This window comes from Gossypium hirsutum, chromosome D07, assembly GCF_007990345.1.
Source record: "Gossypium hirsutum isolate 1008001.06 chromosome D07, Gossypium_hirsutum_v2.1, whole genome shotgun sequence".
NCBI lineage: Eukaryota > Viridiplantae > Streptophyta > Magnoliopsida > Malvales > Malvaceae > Gossypium > Gossypium hirsutum.
The window spans coordinates 5,046,124-5,065,700 of NC_053443.1; the positions used below are offsets into that span (position 1 = coordinate 5,046,124).

The 19,577-nt window shown below is 34.4% G+C and overlaps 2 protein-coding genes and 1 pseudogene across 2 annotated transcripts; 1 reads left to right on the plus strand and 2 right to left on the minus strand.

Annotated features, from left to right (window-relative positions):
• Nucleotides 1–177: 177 nt before the first annotated feature.
• LOC107953643 (monocopper oxidase-like protein SKS1) lies at nt 178–3,689 on the minus strand. Its single transcript, XM_016889009.2, has 9 exons — nt 3,372–3,689; nt 2,945–3,054; nt 2,592–2,862; nt 2,353–2,491; nt 1,707–2,073; nt 1,188–1,553; nt 1,023–1,101; nt 729–928; nt 178–645 (listed from the first exon to the last, which is right to left on the minus strand). Exons 1-9 carry the CDS (start codon nt 3,495–3,497, stop codon nt 546–548), a joined length of 1,758 nt encoding a protein of 585 aa, XP_016744498.2. The 5' UTR covers nt 3,498–3,689; the 3' UTR covers nt 178–545.
• A 7,325-nt stretch (nt 3,690–11,014) lies between these two features.
• Nucleotides 11,015–12,581, plus strand: LOC107955962 (pectinesterase PPME1-like; annotated as a pseudogene).
• Nucleotides 12,582–18,534: 5,953 nt separating this feature from the next.
• On the minus strand, nt 18,535–19,503 carry LOC107953642 (uncharacterized). Its single transcript, XM_016889008.2, has 2 exons — nt 18,912–19,503; nt 18,535–18,832 (listed from the first exon to the last, which is right to left on the minus strand). The coding sequence occupies exons 1-2, from the start codon at nt 19,164–19,166 to the stop codon at nt 18,629–18,631; spliced, it is 459 nt and encodes a 152-aa protein (XP_016744497.1). The 5' UTR covers nt 19,167–19,503; the 3' UTR covers nt 18,535–18,628.
• Between the last annotated feature and the right edge of the window lie 74 nt (nt 19,504–19,577).

Sequence of the window (19,577 nt, forward strand, 5' to 3'; positions counted from 1 at the left end):
CTTTCAATCCAAAAAAATCCCAACTATTATAAAGCTACTTTGCCCCACTCGTGCTAAAAGTAGATGAATTGTCTCTCTTGTGAAAATCTAAATCAAGATTATGAGTTATGATACCCCATTGCTTCAAGTTAAAGTCATGTTATAGAACTGACATTCAAAAGTTCCACACAACACTGCTAAAATGAATTGTCATAAGTACCATAAAAAGGTCCTGTTCTACTTACAGAATCAAGACAAATAATGTAGAATGTAGGTAATAAATCTACCCAGGAAACATAGAAAGCAAAATTTTAACAAAGAAGACGTAAGGTATTCTAGTGAAGTCCAATGGTATAGAGAATGTGAAGTACATAATGATGGATCCCCTCATGATGCAAATTACAATTATGTAGAAAGAGGAGAAACTTTTAACACCAAAACAAAGAATAATGTGAGGTCTGACTTCATTTGCACGCCTAATCTAACTATCAAATAGGAGCAAACCACTCCTACAGGATAGAGAAAGATACCAAACCGCCGAGGAGCTGTAAGCTTTGAATAGTCACCTAAAAGTGAAAATACAAGGCTAAAATTGTGATGGCTAGAGTTAGAAACAGCTTGAAGTTACCACAGTGCAATGCCATTGCAGAAGAGCTTTGTGATTCCCTGCAAATACAACCGGCCATTAGTAATAGGAAGGGATGGAGAGAAATTTTAACAAGGTTTCATTATCAGATATATATACATACTTCTGCAAGCTCTGCAGAGCACCGCAATAAATAACATTATCAGGAGGGACCATCTCTGTCTTGCCATTTTCCTCTGGATTGATAATTCTCATGTAGGTCTCTTGGCCTAGGTACCATCTATCCAAGTTCTCCACTCTAAGGTTCCATACTCCAACATTATCAAGAGATAGAAGGACAGCCGTCCATCCACCTGGGTAGACCTACATAAAACAAATTAATAGAAATATTAATTAATTAAGCACTTGCCACTGCACACAGCGGTGAACAAGGTGGTGGTGTTAGAAAAAAACAAACCTCTGTTGTGGAGCGAGAAATCGCATCCCATTTATTATAATTGTTTCTGCTGTTCTCACTCCACACACCAAAATCCATTCTGCATAAAACACCCAAGAGTTGCTTAAAATACTATAAAACATAAATGCAGATTGGCACTTGAAACATCATGTATAAGTTTCTTACCCGACCACAAAGAATGCATAGCCATCCATGTGAAAGCTCTGCATTTTGGTGTCATTATTCTGCAATATAATTTCTATGAATCCTTTGTATGTAGCATTAATGACAGATCGGTCCATGTGGGGAGTTCTATCATGTGGCTTATTGGGGAAATCCAGCTTATAAGCACCCTTTACTTTGTGCAGGTCAGCTAGCCTGATTGGTGTATCAGGGTTGACGAAAGAGATACCATTCAGTGTAGCACGAAACTTCCCATCAATCCTAACCGGAGGCAAGCTCTGTATCACATATGTGTCAGTCACATTAATTGAACCATAGTGAAAAGACCCTTGGGGGTTTGGGCGAGCTCCACTTGCAGTAGTATTTTGCCTAATCATTACAAAATAGAGAGTTCAATATGTGAATCTTTGCAGACAAATTTGTTCTAAAAATAAGCCAACTTTAGAAAGAGGGGCCGTTGGAAGTTTATAAAGCAAGGAAAGTATGAATCTAGACACATGCTAAGGAACTGTGAGCGTAAACCTGATGGCCCGGGGCTGGTTCATTGCTGACCATTGATTGTAAATATCACTTGGCGCAACAGGCAGAGGCCCACTGGCTGGTCCTTTTGAGTTGGAATAATGCAAGATGGCCACACCGGTTACTCTTTCCCACACTGTTTCATTCACAAACCTAGCACTTGCCACAATGTAATAATCTTTAGTTGCATTCTGATCCATGGTAACCAGAAATGAATACGACTGTCCCACATGAATATCAAAGCTGGTGAAATTCTGTTGTGTTGTATAGAATCCCTCAGTTTCCACTAAGAGAAGATTATGGCCCTCTATTCTAAAGTTCAAACTAGTAGATGTCCCAACATTATGCACTCGAAAGCGATAAGTTTTGCCTGAAAAACACAATGCCATTGCAGATTAAGACTTCATACAGTAAAAACTAAAAACCCCTTTCAGCTGATGTTACATGAAGCGTTATCAATAACTGAATGAAACACGTGAAACCTATTACTTTCAAGGGTGTGGGGTATATTTTAGATAAAGCTTAAAGGATGCCAACGCAAAAGGTAAAACCATTCAGTTTAAATCAGGCTCAGAAAAATTACCGTAACTGATGATACCATATACCCAGATGATAAGAAAAACAAAGCAAACTTGTTTGAAAAGAATACCTGGATCAACATTAATGATTTCATATTCAATACCATCAGGTACAAGAGTTGAGTTATACCGGTAGGGTCCTTTCCCATTAATGAGAACTCCATCTGGCATCCCAAGTTCTTCACCAGACTCGAGAGTTGTTCTCAATGCCTAAAAGAAGCGTGTGTCAATTATTAGACTTAAACTGCAAAAAAAAAAAAAGGTAGAATGCGGATAAAATCAAAATCCCAACCCTTCCTCAGTTACTAACCGTGTGGTTTTTGGTATACCAATCACCCACCAAGAGGACAATGTCAGCATCCGGATGAGCAAAAGGAATTGCTATAATATTCCGGTTATTAATAATAATGGGACCAAAGCCACCCGATGCTCTTTGAAAATTGAGGGAGGGGAAGTAGAAAAAGCTCCCAATTTGATCCTTGACTTGAAATCGGTAAGTAAAATTCTTCTTGGGATGAATTGGACAGTTGGTGCCAAGAACACCATCCTGCCATGAATTTCTCCGCATTTGAATTCCTGGCCTGTAAAATCTCAAGTTTCAGAACCTGACGTTGAACAAATAATAGTAGTAATAATATCCCAAGGGAAACACTCAAATCCTACCAAGTCATCAAAAGATTTTCGTCCAACTGATTGTGAACATTAATATTCACATTGTAATTAGTTGTGACATTAACAACAGGACCAGGAAACGCCCCATTCACTGCTATAACCTGCCAACAGATGAATTAAACATAAGGGAATTTGAACTTTTATAAGTATCCGGATTTTCAAACACGGGGACAAGTCGTAAGGTCCTATGCGACATGCATATATGCTAACTACTAATCTAGTTGAAGCAAAACCATTGCCAAGTACTAAATTTAGGTTCAAAAGTTAATCAAAGAACACAAATATAATATACTAACAATCCAGTTTGTAGATGCAGTTACTTAAAGAGATACCCTCTGATGTACTTCAAAAATCTAAGCCAGAAACATCCCACAAAGTGTAAGTACTGAAAGAAACAGAGAGTAGTAAGAAAACAAACCCGTTGAGGAACACCAAGAGGGGAAAGGGTGATGTAAGAGAGTTTAAAATCAAGGAAGACGGAAGGGTCGGCAGCAAAACAGAGAGTGGAAAACAGAGCAAAGTGAATCAAAAGAAGCAGAGCCATATTACCAAAAGAAAAAAAAAACGAGATCTTCTTCTTCGCAGCGAAGAATGGGATTTGAATAAAATGGAATGAAAATAATCAAGAAAGAATATTTATGAAGTTTTACAACATCAAAGTAAGAGAAAAAGATGAAATAAGACACAAGTAGTAGAAAGAGAAAGAGGAAGAGCGGGCCTTTTGTTGTTTATTTAATTTATGTATGAATGGAAAACATTAATTTCCAAATATTTTATTGTCTGTTACACCGGAAACGCGCTTAACCGGTTCTCTGAAATACCGATACTGTTTCAACCTGTATAGCTTTAACTTGCTGCAGCCGGTGGCATGAGACAAACAGCCCAGTAATGAAGGCAGGGATGAACAGAAGAAACTGCACAAGTTTCGGTCTTCTTTTCTCACATTAATATTATTTAAATGTGAAATCAGGATTTCCTCCCCTTTTTCTCCAAACTTCTAACCTTCAGTTGAGATTATGCTGAGAAAAGCGTCCGCCTCACATGCACCGCAACCCAACGACTCACACCATTTTCACACTCTTCATCTTTCCAACGTTAATCCTAATATTTTAATTTTAATTAGTATTTAAATTTTAAAATTCAAAAAATACAAAAGAAATTGACTTTTTCTCAAATTATTGAAAGGCCCACCCCGATTACTTAATTGAAGGCCAATTCATGAGCGAGAAGAAGAAGGAATTCTTTTTGTTTCCATTTACTTTTGGTATTAAGTAATTAATTAATATTAAATAAGGCAGACAATACCCACCATGACTTGTTTGAATTTGGGTTTAAGTGCGGTCCCTAATCAATCAATCCCGCCTGATACTAAGGGGGTGGAAGTCAGGGTTTTTGGAATGTTTGAGCATCCATTCAACGCGCTTCATCCCCAGCAAATGTTAATGTATATCTTTTCCTTCCACTTAATTAATTCAAGATTTGAGCGTCCATATACTTGCTTGCTTTAACATATCACAGATCAGCTTTGCCCAAAATTAGCAGATTCTCATAATAATAATAATAATTTTGGGAAATGGATTTAGTGGGGACTCAACCATCATTTGACTACTGCCATTACTATCCCATCATCCAATCGTGGTACTTCGACGCGACAGTTGCTTTTTATTTATTTACAATTCGGATATCTTCCCGAAGAGTAAGAGATTGGTTGAAAAAGACAGAAGCAAAGCAAGGGACTATTTTATCTATAAAGTCCCTTTTCAAAGTTTATTTATGGAAATTGGCCTGACTTTTGTATTATTTATCAAAAATGGCCGAAAATGAAAAAATGCATTCATGTAAGAGCATTTTTTAGAGAAATTTCAGCAAAACGCGCTCCTAGGAGAACGATTTTGTCATGTCAGCACAAAAAAGCGCTGACATGAACGCGATTTGCTCCGTATTTTTCTAGGTTATGGCTTTTTGCATGTTTAGTCCTTAGGATTTTTTGGTTTATGATTTTAAGATTTTATAGTTTAGGGTTAGGGTTTTGTTAAACTATTTTAGGGTTGGGGTTGTAGGTTAGGGTTAAAATAATTTAAGGTTTAGGGATTTTAAAAAATAAATTAGGGTATGTGTTTTTAAAAAATAATAATTAAATTAGATTTTAGGGGTTTTAAATAAATTAATTAACTTAGGGTTTAGAGTTTTTAAGAAAATTAATTAAATTAGGGTTTAGATTTTTTTAAATAAGTTTGTGTTTAGGTTTTGGGTTTAGGAAAAATTGTATTGACAATAAGGATTTTTTTTACAGTAGTTCTTGAAAAAATAATTTTGAGAAGACTGTTCTGAACAAATAGTGTCAAAAACGCTTCAAGCAGGATGCACTGTCAGCAAAATTGACGAAAAAAGCTTCTACGTGGACGCTATTTTTTTTACAGTAGTTCTTGAAAAAATAATTTTGAGAAGACGGTTCTGAACAAATAGTGTCAAAAACGCTACAAGCAGGATGCACTGTCAGCAAAATTGATGAAAAAAGCTCCCACGTGGACGCTCTTTTTCTACATTAGTTTCTGTTTGGCCTTGGGCTATAAATGAGCCAAATTTCATTATCAGGTTGCATAAGTTACAACAATAAAAATTAAAAAGGCTAAGCAGAATAGAAATTGAAGATGAGTTAACGTATTAGTGCTATTATTTACTATGATGGTGAAGTCCGTGACACTGAGAATGGCGTTGTTTTTTTATCGGAGAACAAAACGCGACTGGTTTTTAACCAGAACATAAATTTGACAAAACTTCGTAAAAGAATTAGGCGCAAATTCTTCGGAAAAACGCCAATGAGGGTTTATTCTATTAAGTATCGATTTTGTGTTTCGATTGATCCTGTGACATATGACTCATTTGATATCAAAGGTGATTGTTGTAACACCCTTAACCTTTATCTGTCACCAGAACGGTCCCCGATGAACGTAAGTGGCCGTCTGTTTCACTTGCTCTGTTTAAGTTGTTACCCGATAGAGAATTACGCCGCAAACCAAAAGGTCGAAACGTAATAATATGGATATCCGGGAAAGAACGAACCAGCAGAAGTTGTGCGGATGGTGTAGGAACCCAGGTCATACAGTTCGATCATGTCCAAACTAAAATAATTGATAATTGCTGTAATGAAACTATGTTGCATTATTTCTATCGCCTTATTCAAAAGAACTTCTATTTTATTAAATAAAAATATAAAAATAATTTACTATTAAAATATTAAAAACAACTTTTATTTTATTAAATGAAATAATATAAAAAATTTTGTACAAATATATTTAAAAAAATCAATGTATGTGACGATCGGAATCAGTGCCACATGGGGGTGGTCGACGATTATGCGTTGAATTTCTCCTTGGTTCAGCTCTCGATGGGGGTTGTGGTTGCTCCGGTTATGGGTGTTGGGAGGATGACCTACCTTAATAGAATAAAGAATGTGGAGGTGTTTGCATCACCCACGACGGAGGTGTTTGAATCCCATAAGGCTATGAGGATTGGTAATGAGATGAGCTCCCAGACGATGCCTCGTGTGATCTCTCCAGTAATGATGGCCTATATATCGGGGGTTGAATCGGAGTCATCGAGAAAGGAGATGCACTGGGCTATGCATTCCAACCTATCATAGGACTGAGAAAAGGAAACATATAAGGTTTAGGGTACATATAAAGGTTAGGATACACATCTAGCATAATTTCAAGGGGTTGTGGTGTGGGTATCGTCGGTTGAGGCGTTAGGCCTGTTAATTGTGTGGGCGTTGTTGATGGACCCGTACCGTCATCCATTCTCCTTGGATTTAAATGACCCCATTGTTCCCTTTCGACATGAATTTTCTGATGCCTCCACTCTTCTGACAGTAAATATGGCTTGCCATGGATCCTAAGTCATGGCATGTAATCCGGCACGCATGCTAACTTTAGAAAGATGATCGGTTCGCGACTAGGTATATGATCATATCGATTTTCCTAAATTTTGATATATTTCGAGAAGAATACTGACCAATTCGTATTCGTTTGCCGTAAGTTAATTTTGTGCTCATCATCAAGCACCTCAGGTGCCTCAAGAATCGGTTGTCACAATCCAAATTGTCGCAACACTCTATTCGTGTAGTGCATATCGACAGTAGCATAGTTAACCAATGGGACCTTAACATGCCAAATGTTCAGATTTTAAAAGAATTCATCCGAAATTACTACCCGAATTGCCAGATCCTAGTATGGTGTCCATTGAAACTATATGAACGTGATAAAAATATTAGTTATATACATAATACTAAATACTAAATACTAAATATGAAACGACTATTTTATGCATTTATATTTTATTTAATAAGTACTTCTGCTTCCGACCGTTGGTCTAATAGAAGCCGTATTTATTCAAGAGCGGTAGGTATTCCAACATAACTCGTCGAATGGTTCCACCTAATTAAATAAAATTTTAGCATACAATTATATTTTAAATTTATGTAATAATTGTAAAATCAAATATAAATTTTATCTCGTTATGAGTGGGAATGTATATGGGTGGTTCACTCGAGGACGTAAAAATGGAAAGTGAAACCGAGCCCATGATTGTAGTAGTAATAGACAACCTCCGATTTAGGCTTTATTTGGTGGCGTCGCCTCGCACATCTCCCGGTATAATGTTGCTAACACGACAGACCCCCAACTAAATTCGCCAACTGCTCTAAAATCAACGAGTTTCAGCAGTCACCTCAAATGTACGAGGTTTCGTGACAAGTCCGACATCAAATAACCTCCAATCATCTCAAGGATATATGCCCGAGCATATCATATTCTTTCTATTTTAGTCGAATCATTCCCCGGCTCCAGTAATGTGTCTCGTAACCAGCCCATCTCGATCCGGCCTCCGTAAATATTATCCGAAATCACACCCAAAAGATCGTAGCATACGACTCCCCAATCAACAGATTGAACGGACCCGGTGAGTGCAAACCTATCCACCGGCAATCCCTATTGTAACTGCACGTCCTCCAAAGTAATGGTATACTCTCTGCATGGAAGATGGAATGTGTGCGTCTTGGGTCTCCACCTCTCTATTAATGTGTTGATGAGTTTCGGGTCCAACTTGCACCCCTAGCCTATAGTGGCCACGTGCCAAAAACTTGCTTCCCTCAAATAATTTTCTATCAACAGTGATGGAGGACCAGACATGTTACGAATATAATATTGTAACACTCGATCTACAGACTGTTATAAAAATTATAAAATAAAAATTAATTAAAATTACATAAAAGAAAAAATTTAAATAATATTCAAAAATTAAAATTAACCCTTGCCATTTTTATTTGTTCGACGGAGATATGTTTATGATCAAGACGAATTAATTCCCCGGCCATTGCTAACACGATCAAATATTTTTGAAATTATAAAAAAATAATACTAATTTAGAAAAAAATTTAAAAGGAAATAATTAATTAAAGAGAGCTTTGAGAAATTTAAGGAGAAATTTGAGAGTTTTTTGCCAATTTTTGAAGAAATGATGTGTGAAAAAAATAGGAGGGGGTTTTTATAGTTTTTTTTTACCGTTGGACCCCCCAATGGTAAAAAACAATAGTCGTTGGGGAAAAAAAACACGGAGCAAAACGTGCCCCTAGGGGAGTGGTTTTGCCACGTCAGCGCGTTTTGCTGAAATTTCACCAAAAAAGCTCTTACGTGGGTGCGTTTTGCCATTTTCAGCCCTTTCCGATAAATAATACATAAATTGGCCCATTTTCGTAATTAAACTTAGAAAAAGAGCTTTTATAGGGAAAATATTCAAAACAAGGGCTATCCCATTTTTCGATGTTATTTGTTTGGGGTGAATTGGAATTGAATACAATCAAACAATTTGGGGCAATAGCAGCTAAGCCAGGCCACAACCAACTTCCACATGCCATTAAGCCAGACCCTTTTTTTAATAATAACAATGCTGAAGATATGGTAGGCAAGTCGGAAACCACTTTTGATTGGGATGGCCGAATCCTAATCCTAGTTGTAGGAATTGTTATAAAATTCAATCCCAATTCCCACCGACTCATACCTATTCGATACTAAGTTAATTATTTTTTGTCAATATCAGGAAATTTAAGTAATGAAATTATCAGCTATACGTACGTTTAAATTTGAGTTAAAATTGAATTAGTCAACTAAATCGATTAAAAGTTAATTAAAGGTTTTTTAAAATTTCGATTAACAGTTATTTCGGTTCGAAATTGAGTAATTAATTAAATTAATCAAATTTAATAAATAATATTATATATTATATGTATTAGGCTATTACTAATTTAGTTAATTCATTCAATTGAATATTATCAATTTATTTTATATGTTTTATACTTGTTTTAACAACAAAAAAAACATATAAATTTCGATTAACCGATCGAATTAACCGAAATATTTCAATTCGGTTAACGGTTAAATGATTAAAAAGTTCGGTTAATACTAGTTCCGTTCGATTAACGGATCGGTTAATCATTTGAACACTCCTACCCCAATGAAATATCTTAGATAAAACTCAATCAATCATGATTTATTATGTTAGATTTTATAAAAAAAAAAAAAAGCTAGATGGATCGATAGTGATTTCACCAGAATTTGTTGTTTCTGATGATGGGTTAAGAGAAGTAAAATGATGATGATGGGTTAAAAGAAGTAAAATGAAGATTATGTGCAACATGTACAACAAGATTATGTCATTGCATCTTTATGGTTATCCACAGTTAGCGCATATATCTTGCCTCAATTAGTTGGTGATGAAACATCATTAACAATTCGGAGCACGTTGTTGAGGTTGTTCTTCGCTCACTCCACAACAAGCGTTATGCACCTCTCTTGTCGGTTAAGGGCTATGAGAAAAGAAAATTAAACAAATATGTGATACACTAGCAGTGTGTGGAAGCCCTGTATTTAAAATAGAACACATTGCCACCTTTTTTAATTGACTGCCTCAAGAGTACGACTCATTTTTGGCCGTAGTTACTTTCAGTAGGGTTCCTTACTCTTTGGACAGTGTAATCTTTGTTTCGATGGATGTAGAAACAAGGCAAAGAAAGCTTGTTAGAATGTCGATTGGTGTTGATGCAACTCGATTTCAACTATTCAAGCATGAAGTTCATGCAACAACAAAGAACTTTTCTTATGAGACCAGTGGTTCAAATGTGCAACATTCGACTGAATCATAAGCGTTTTATAGTCGTGAATGTGGTCGATATAGTAGTTCAAGAATCCAGCGCTAATTATGTGGAAAGAATGTGCATCTCGTTGATTTTTGTTATCATCAATTCCATCGTGGTTTCCTTTGAGTCACAACTTCTTATAAGCTGTCACCTCAGAACATATATTTGTCCAATCCTATTATGCATACTTGTATGGAAACAAATCCAAATGACTTTTGGGAACCCTTCTCACACATGCCCTGGCAACTACCCCACATTTAAGTCCTATATTATCTGAATCTCAAATAAAACCCATTAACCCAAATGACATTTCCCAGTCCTCAATCACCCCCAATCAACCGCAGGTAAATTTTTTTGGCTACATCTCCCAAAATGGACCATCCCATGGAGTGTGGTTCCCATGGAAAAAAAATGAATTTCTCTCTCCCACAAGTATGCATACATATACTTAACATGACAATTAGTACAATAAATAAACTAAAAAAAACAAACAATAGCAAGTATTAGTTTAGAAAGAAAATAAATTTTGCGTTTAAATCTTAACTCGATTGAAACGTATTATCTTTAAAGGGATTATTTGTAGTTTTAGATAATTTTAGAATTTTAAATTGTTTCATCGAAATAATAAACATTTTAGCAATACATTCAACTTGTGGATAAAAAAAAAATCAAAATTTAATATTTGAGAATATAAAAAGAAATGGTTGGTCTGTAATTTGTACCCAGCTCCAAGGAAAAATCAGAAATTAATGGTAAAGAGAGGAACCCTCTAAATTGCATGTTTTAAGAGTTTTGGGGTTACTATAATTGTCTTGTGAATTGGAACCCTTACAGGCTCTGAAAAATCAAATCAAATTCATAAACTTAAAGAACATTGAAAAGAAATGACAGGAATAGGAATCGGAAACGTTGAAGTTGGTGCACTAATTACCATAATTCTCATATTTGCTCCAACTGTTTCATCGCAAAGTTCACCAGAGATACCCGAAGATAAATCACAAGTGAGTGCGTGGTTTGACGCCAACGTCATGCCTGCATCTGAGAGAACTGGCAGCATAGACCCTGTCCTTGCACAGGCCGAGACTGAACCTACAGTGGTAAAAGTGGTGCAAGGTGGCGGTGGAGATTTTGAAACCATAACCGAAGCCATTGAGAGCGTTCCGGAAGGGAACGACAAACGCGTGATTATATCGATTGGACCTGGTTCTTATAAAGAGAAATCAAAATTGAACGAACTAAACCATTCATTACATTCCATGGGGATCCCGACGGGATGCCAACTTTGACATTCGATGGTACCGCACATGATTATGGAACAGTAGACAGTGCCTATTGTGGAGTCTGATTTCTTTATGGCTGTTAATCTCATTATAGAAGTAAACAACTAAGTATTGGACAATATATATATTCTTCTAACCAATTTTTTACTGAATATTTATGGTATTTCTTGGCATATACATAGAATTCTGCTCCGAGACCAGACGGGAAAACGGAGGGAGCACAAGCGGTTGCCCTGAGAATCTCTGGCGATGAGGCGGCTTTCTATAACTGCAAGATCATTGGTTTCCCAGATACTTTGTGTGATGACAGGGGCAACCATTTCTTTATGAACTGCTATATTCATGGCACTGTTGATTTCATTTTCGGAAGTGGAAAGTCTTTGTATCTGGTAAACTATTAATCTTTACCCTATTTTTCAAATAAACTAATTGGAGAAGTTGACTGACAATGGTAATTATCATAATTAATCATGGGTTACTTCCATAAACATGATGCAATGGAAAATGGACCCGCTATCATAAGTTAAATACGTTAAGCTTAACAACACATGCGATTTTTTTCCCAGTATAACACCCTACCATAATTTGATCATGCAGAACACAGAATTATACGTAGACGGGGATACGGGACTAACAGTAATCACAGCACAAGCAAGGGAAAGTCAAGAGGAGAACACTGGTTATTCTTTTGTGCATTGCACCATTACTGGAACAGCGCAAGGTGCATATCTGGGTAGAGCTTGGAAGACCAGTTCAAAAGTTGTTTATGCCTACACTGATATGAGCGAAGTCATCAATCCCGAGGGATGGTCTCATAATTTACAACCTGAGCGCGCCCAGTAAGTTTCATTTACATATCTTTTTTCCCCCCATGACTAAGCTTCACATTCAATCTTAACCGTCCAAAAGCAAGCTTCTTCTTTCTTTTTATTACACTGATAAGAGAAGTTGACAATGGTGCTTTTTCTGGGGGTTCATTTGCAGAACTGTTTTCTACGGAGAATACAAGAACACAGGGCCAGGAGCTGATCAAGCTGGGCGAGTGCCATTCGCTGCACAGCTAACTGAGAATGTTGCCCAAGAATTCTTAAATCTTGGCTTCAATGAGGGTAGCAGATGGTTGCTTCCGCCACCAAATATCTAAATCAACTATTAATCTAGGAAAAATGGATGAAGTTATTAATAACTAACCGATTAAGTCTTAGTTCGATTGACATCAACATTGTTGTCAATATAGGAAGACATGGGTTCAAGTGCGTAGAAGCGCATTATTCTCCTATTTAAGGCTTAGGAAGGGGTTATAGATAATTCTAGGCATTGTATGAAAAAGAATATGAAGGTTATGGGTAGTTCTAGATATTATATGAAAATATATACATTATGTTTGGTAGAAGAATTGTTTTTTATATAATATTTTAATATATAAATTAATAATTAACTAATTCAATCTATAATATTTAGTTATATTAAGAGAATAAAAACTAGAAAGAAACACAGTGTGTTAATCAAGCAGCATGTTCTTTTCTCATGCAAAGTGTTTTATTTATTTATTTACTTTTTTCTTTTATTTTTTATTACTTGAAATAAATAAGCTATTGTTTGTTACTAAAATTAGATTTTTCGAATTGGTGGTGAAACGGAGCAAACTCAGAAACTCTATGCATGTGTGTTGAAATGGTTGAACTTTATGCTATTAAGATGGCTTTAGAGCTCTTTCATGATTCCCAATGGAATAGCAAATTGGATCTTATGGTGGAATTTGATGCATTTGCAGTTGTTGAATGGTGTTGTGGCAATTCTTCTACACCATGGGGCATTGAGTCTCTAGTGGTTGATATGGATACTTTGGTGAGAATTGTGGTGAAGTTAATTTTTTACATATATATATTTAGAGAGGTTAATATTTTCGTTGTCTCTCGTCAAAAGTAGGGATCATAGAAAACACATGTATTAAGGGAAGAAAGGATTGTATGAAATTATGATTTCACCTTATCTCTATCCTTTTTCTAATAAGAAAATGACGAATCGGATTTTTCCTACTGATTTTCAATTTTTTTCTCCTAAACAAATTCAAATTCAACTAAAAGTGCTAAAAATTAAGAAAAAAATCAGATTTGTCATTCTCTTATTCAAAAGGGATAAGGATGACGTAAAATTATAATTTTATATAATTCCTTCTCCTATTAAGAGTGACTAGAATCGTTTTTATTTTGTATATGGGAACTTATGATAATGCTGATGTAATTTAGCTCTTGTATTTGATAATAAATCATAGAAGTGTATACTTCTAAAATAACACAACGGTACTGGGGTACCTTGAAGACTTCCCATGAAATGGTTGAATTCATCTTGTAGTCGCCACTCTTAACACTTCATTTTGGGACTTTGCAATTTCTTTTAACTATTACAACCAAAATACTCGTCTCAACCTAATAACAAGGTTCCTAAACGCATGGGTACAAATTAGAAAACTAATTAACAAGTAACAACCCTTTACCTTTGCTCAAAACCTTCCAAACATCATGAGAGCTTCCCAAATGTAAGGAAATGTGTCTAAATTGTCTCCTAAACATCAGTTTTTATGTTTGGAAACTTCATACAAAACTTCCAATTTGAATTTCTTTTTAAGAAAAAAAAGAGAGAGTCAAACTTGCACTTTAAAACGATAGTCAAGGGATTTTTTAAGTTGGTTAGAAATAGACTTGATTATGGGCCGAGTCATCCATCCAAACTCAAAGCTTCACCTAAAAAATAGAATGGTTTGAATAAAAATATAGATATAAAAAATGGGTTTGGACAAAAAAAAATAAGATTCATTTTCTAAATGGGTTGGGCCTCAGGTAAGAATTTTTGGTCTGGCCCGAATTTGACTAATTTTTTTCTTTTAATGTTTTGCTGCCATTTTATTATTATATTGCTACAATTTTGTTGTATAACTTTTATTTTATTGTTAATTTTGCTACTACTTTAGAGGCATTTGCTTGCTAAATTATAACCATCTTAGTGTTATGTAAGTATAAATACTTTTTTTAGTATATTTTCAATTTGTTGAAAAACATTTATTTTAATGTTTTTAGTGTATTTGATGTATTATATTTTTTTAATTTTTTTATATACAAATTTAAAACGGGAGAGCCATTCGAACTTAAGTTTAGCATTTTTTATTCAAGTCAAGTTTAGACAAAATTTTAAGCTCATTTTTTTACCCGAACCTAGACAACGGGCCTAAAATTTTACATCAGTCCGGTCTGAATAACCAGATTTAAATTAAAAACAAACTCTTGAATAAAGGAATTAAGTTTGATCTTCAATGAAAAGTTACATCTTGATGCTTATTTCGTTGGCTTCTTTGGCTCATGGAGTTGGTATCATTTTTACTTATTCCATAGCTTCTCGAGGAACTCCTCTTTACTCTAAAAGTCTCATGGAATATAGACTTTGAGGTCTTTAATTCTTGCTTGGAACAAGTTCCTTAAATGTCAAAACCATAGAGACCAAGGAAACCAAAATTTTTTCCCCTTACCAAATAAAATTGAGCATAACCTATCCATTAGACCCATTAGCTTCAAATCTTTGTTTTGAGTTTAAGGCTCTCTTTGTTTTATTGAAAATGGCTTCTGAAAAATAACTTATTTTTCTGAAAAAATTAATATTTTTTGGTATTTGGATGAATTTGTGTAAAATAGTTTCTAGTGTTCAGCAGATTTCCTGAAAATATTTCATAAAAGTTATTTTCAATGAAACAAACATGCATTTGAGATTTATGATAAGTAGTAAATTGATTACAAAGTGATGTTAATGTGAAATTATAGTAAATAATGAATTTTCATGATGTTAATGATTAAATTGTAAACTTTGTGAAATTTGCAATTGAAACAAGAGAAGTGATATGCATAAAAATTTTTTATGTGTAATAAAATATTATAATGAATTATTTGATTAAAGTGCTTATATGGTGAAAATAAATTACATGGCAATAGGGACTAAATTGAAAATGTACAAAAGTTTAAGTGTGAAACAATTTAATATGTGAATAAGAATACTATGATAACAGTTTAATGAGTGTGTTATGAGATGATGAAATATGCATAAAATATTGTAAATGTGAAATTGTGGAAAAATATGTAATTTTTATGATGACAATGACTAAATTGTTAAACTTGAAAAAATATGTGGATGAAATAATAGAAGTGAAACACAAAGAAACTTGACATGTGAAACAAGATTTTGAGATAAATTATGTGATTAAGGAGTAACAAGAAAAAAAAATTGATTTAATATGATTAATTTAGTGAATATTGAACTTTTATGACAAAAAGGACTAAATTGAAAAGTTATGAAAGTTTTTAAGAAAATATTTGATAACTGAAGAATGTATTAGAGAATGTAACATCCTGGTACTTTGACATGATGTTTGGGTCGAGTATGATGGTGTTACAGTGAATAGAATATTATCAGTTTGAAAAATGTTTTATAAAAAATAAGTTGGTAAGACATTTTATAGGAATAAAGATGTAATTTTACGTTGATCATCCTATTTTACATGAAACAAATATAAAAAAAGTGGAAACAAAGTATTTAATTAAATCTAATTTTAATATTTTTTTAATAATAAAAAAAGTTAAAAGTGAAATCCACAAGTCTTCCTTCTTCAACGATGGTAAAACCACTTGCTTCCAAATTTTGCTTTAACTTTTCAACAATTTCTAGGAATCAGTTATCAGTCAACTATAGACACCACTTTGATGTTGGAGTTTCTTAATTATAAGTTTTTGGATTTCTTTTTTATTTTTAGAGTTTATTTCTTTCTTAATTTTTTAATTTTAATTATTTGAAATTGTAAAAAAAATTTAGAAAATTTATAAAAATTTCAAAAAAAATATAATAACTTATAAAAAGTATAAAAACGCTAACAGAGAATTTATAAATAAAAAATAAAAATTCTAAAACAATTATTGATAAACTTATAAAAATTTAAAAGATTTTTAAAATTATTTATTTTGTAGCACCCTACACTCTATTCGGTTTCCGAATCCAAATGTGATGCCAAATTCCGTCGAATTCAGAGTTAGGATTTAAACCCAAACTCAATATCCAAAATCCAATAGTATGTCTTGAGACAACAAAACTATGTCTTGAGACAAACCTCCCTTGGTTTAGTATTTTTGCTTTGATGATGATATGTCTTGCGACTTTGGGGTTCAAGTCTTGAAACTTAGTCTTTCCTATCTTGAGGCGCACTTCCCTTGTTTTCCTAATTTAGCTTCAATGTTTGTTTTCCTAATTTAGCTTCAATGTTTGGATGCCCTTCCGAACTTGGTTACCTAGAGTTTATCGTAGGCACAATAACTGGTACACTTGAGGTGCGCCCTTCTCGATCCTCTTGTACTAGGAAAAGGTCCTCTCAATGCTCTAACGCCCACACCAGAAATGGAACTAACTGTCTCAGGATGTTTTGAACCCAGCTTACATATCACTTTAATAGGCGAACAACCCAACCCTTGGAACATACTACAGCCCCAAGTGACAAAGAGCCGAAATTGATGTGTCAAACCTTTCCATTGATGTGAGCTCATGGGGAAGAGCAGCCTATTATCCCTAGAATAATTTTTATCCGTTGAGCGACGACCCTTCCACTCGGCATAATCGGATCACTAAAGCTGACTTTCGTCCTTACTAGACAGGTGAGTCTTGAATCAAGCTCCCTTCTACCTTTACACTCCTTTTAAGAGGCCTACGCCCCATAGAAACTGTACTTTTAACCCATAGGTCTTAACAAAGGATAGTGAATTGAGCCGTAGTTTTTCGTTTTATTTTCCACACATAATATTAATTGTTATACAAAAATGTTAAGTTATACACTATATATGAATATGATTCAGAAAGTGACTAAGGCTAAAAGTTTTAAGATGATGGTTCAATAAAGTAATAACTAATGATTCCTCTTGTTTCGTGTTCAATGTCCCTTTATCATAAAAGAAAGGATCGACGTGTTTAAAAAATTCGAACAAAATTGAATTTAGTGTAACATTTCGTAGTGATGCTTTTCATGACAAGAGGCGTCCAGCAATATTTTGTATTAACATCTTTTTTGTCATTTGGAGTGGGTCATTTATTCATTCCAAAATCATATATATATGTATATTTGTCTGGTCGGAGGAGATTGTGGCACGTGACAGAAGTGGTCCCGCAGTGTATTGAGATGAGGGAGGAGATCTTCATTTTGGTTTTGGGGATTCCAAACACTTCTTACCTTAATTAATTACAATTAATCTCTAAAGTCTAAACTTAATTAATAAATTATAAAGCATAGCCGTTGGTCCCCTTCATTTTGGTGTATTGGTTATAGGAAGGGATGGAAATGGTCTCCTTGGATTTGGAGGCAATCTTGTAAACCAAAATTATTCACATTTAATCCCATTTTCTGCACACTTTATCTTTAAAACATAATTAAATTAAGCTTACTTTTTAGAAATGAGCAAAAATAGTTTATATTCTCGTGAGAGACTGAGGAAGAAATTATTAATCGGTAAACCGTATAAAAGCTCTACATATTCATTAATATATTATTTGCATGTGTTTTATTAGTCATAATATCCATTTTAATTTTCTCCTCATTTTAATGTAGATTTAAGATTTTAAAATTTATTTTTCAGCTGATTAAATCTTAATTCAATTGATACGAATATTATTGTCAGTGTAAGAGGAGGTAGATTTAACTGCGTTGAAACGCATTATCCTCCTATTCGTAGATTAAAGAGACTATAGATAATTTTAGATATTATATAAAAAAATAAGACATGAATTTTAAAAAAAGTATTTAAATTTATATAATTCAAATATTACTTAGTTGGCATCGTAATTATCAATAGCTCCTAGAAACTAAGAGTAAATTAGAAGACACATAAAAAAAATCATTAAATTTGGAGGTGATCTTAAAAAAAAATTAAATGTGATTTCAAAATTCATATTTTAGATGGGAGTTATAGTTATGTGATTGACTCTTGTTGCCCTAAGCATCACCCTCATTTGCAGGAGCTAATTAAAAAAAGAAAGGGTAATGATGGATAATAAAATGGAAAGTAATAGTATTAAGTTAATGAGGGGCAGTGCAGGCGTGCTATATATGTTAGTTACATATAAGAACTGAGCTTAGAAAACAAATAATAGTATGGTGTAAGTAATAACAATGGAGGCAACAGTTCAATTGTGAGAAGGAGGGCGTGTTCTAGGTCTGGAATAATCAGAGAAAAACCCACTACGTTCATCCAACTCCTTGCCCGAAGCTGAAACACCTACTGCTGTCTTTGACCTTTCTTCTCTGCCCTTCCTCTCATGGAAAACTATGCTTTTAACTGATGTTTCTGTCGGTTGCTCCTTGTTCAGCCGTTTAACACTTCCCATCACCTGCAATTATGTATAACAAATCCCAAATAAGAAACACAAATCAATTAAGGGTATTAGTAGTGAGAGAAGAAAGGTTTACCTTGGTAGAAAAAAGATGTTTCTTATTGGATACATCATTGTCGTCCATGACTACTCCAAGATGTCGTGCATTGCATGCATGCATGGCCAGGCACACAAAGATGAAGAAGAATAGACAAGACATGATCGGATTCGGAATTAAATCTAGTTGGTAAGTAAAAATTTCTTTTGGTGGTATTTTGAATAAATATAAATGGCAGACTATTGCATGAAAGGCAGATGATTGCTGTGGGTGAGACTGACTGTCTAAGAGCATGAGAGGCAACTAAATGCCGCCCCCAGAAACTTAGACCCTTTACCCTACCAAAGGAGAGAGCTCCAGCAGCACCATCAAACTTTTATTGCAAGTATATATATATAAATATTTTCATTGGCGTGCGTGTAACTCATGTTAATTGCTTAGTGATTTGTGAAGCAAAATTGTAGACGAAATGGATGTAGTCAAAAAAGGCACATTCACGAATGACAAGAGTAGAACAGTAATGGAGGATTACAAAATGCAACATTTTCCCATATGGAGAGCAAATTCCAATTCAATTGTCGCCTGCTTTTATGACCACCCCTCCTACATTCACCACAACAATTACCGACAATCATTATTTTATTTATTACAATTACTACGTTGATGTTTTTTCGTACTGTTAACAATCCCCGGATCTTGGGTCGA

What these genes read in the sequence shown, in the direction of transcription:
- LOC107953643 (XM_016889009.2), bottom strand. Translation starts at nt 3,497, where the DNA reads ATGGCTCTGCTTCTTTTGATTCACTTTGCTCTGTTTTCCACTCTCTGT. An exon ending in GGTATACCAAAAACCACACG is followed by an intron (nt 2,492 to 2,591) that starts GTTAGTAACTGA and finishes CGCTTCTTTTAG; the next exon opens with GCATTGAGAACAACTCTCGA. An exon ending in TTTCTCGCTCCACAACAGAG is followed by an intron (nt 929 to 1,022) that starts GTTTGTTTTTTT and finishes TGTTTTATGTAG; the next exon opens with GTCTACCCAGGTGGATGGAC.
- LOC107953642 (XM_016889008.2), bottom strand. Translation starts at nt 19,166, where the DNA reads ATGCTCTTAGACAGTCAGTCTCACCCACAGCAATCATCTGCCTTTCAT. An exon ending in AACATCTTTTTTCTACCAAG is followed by an intron (nt 18,833 to 18,911) that starts GTAAACCTTTCT and finishes ACATAATTGCAG; the next exon opens with GTGATGGGAAGTGTTAAACG.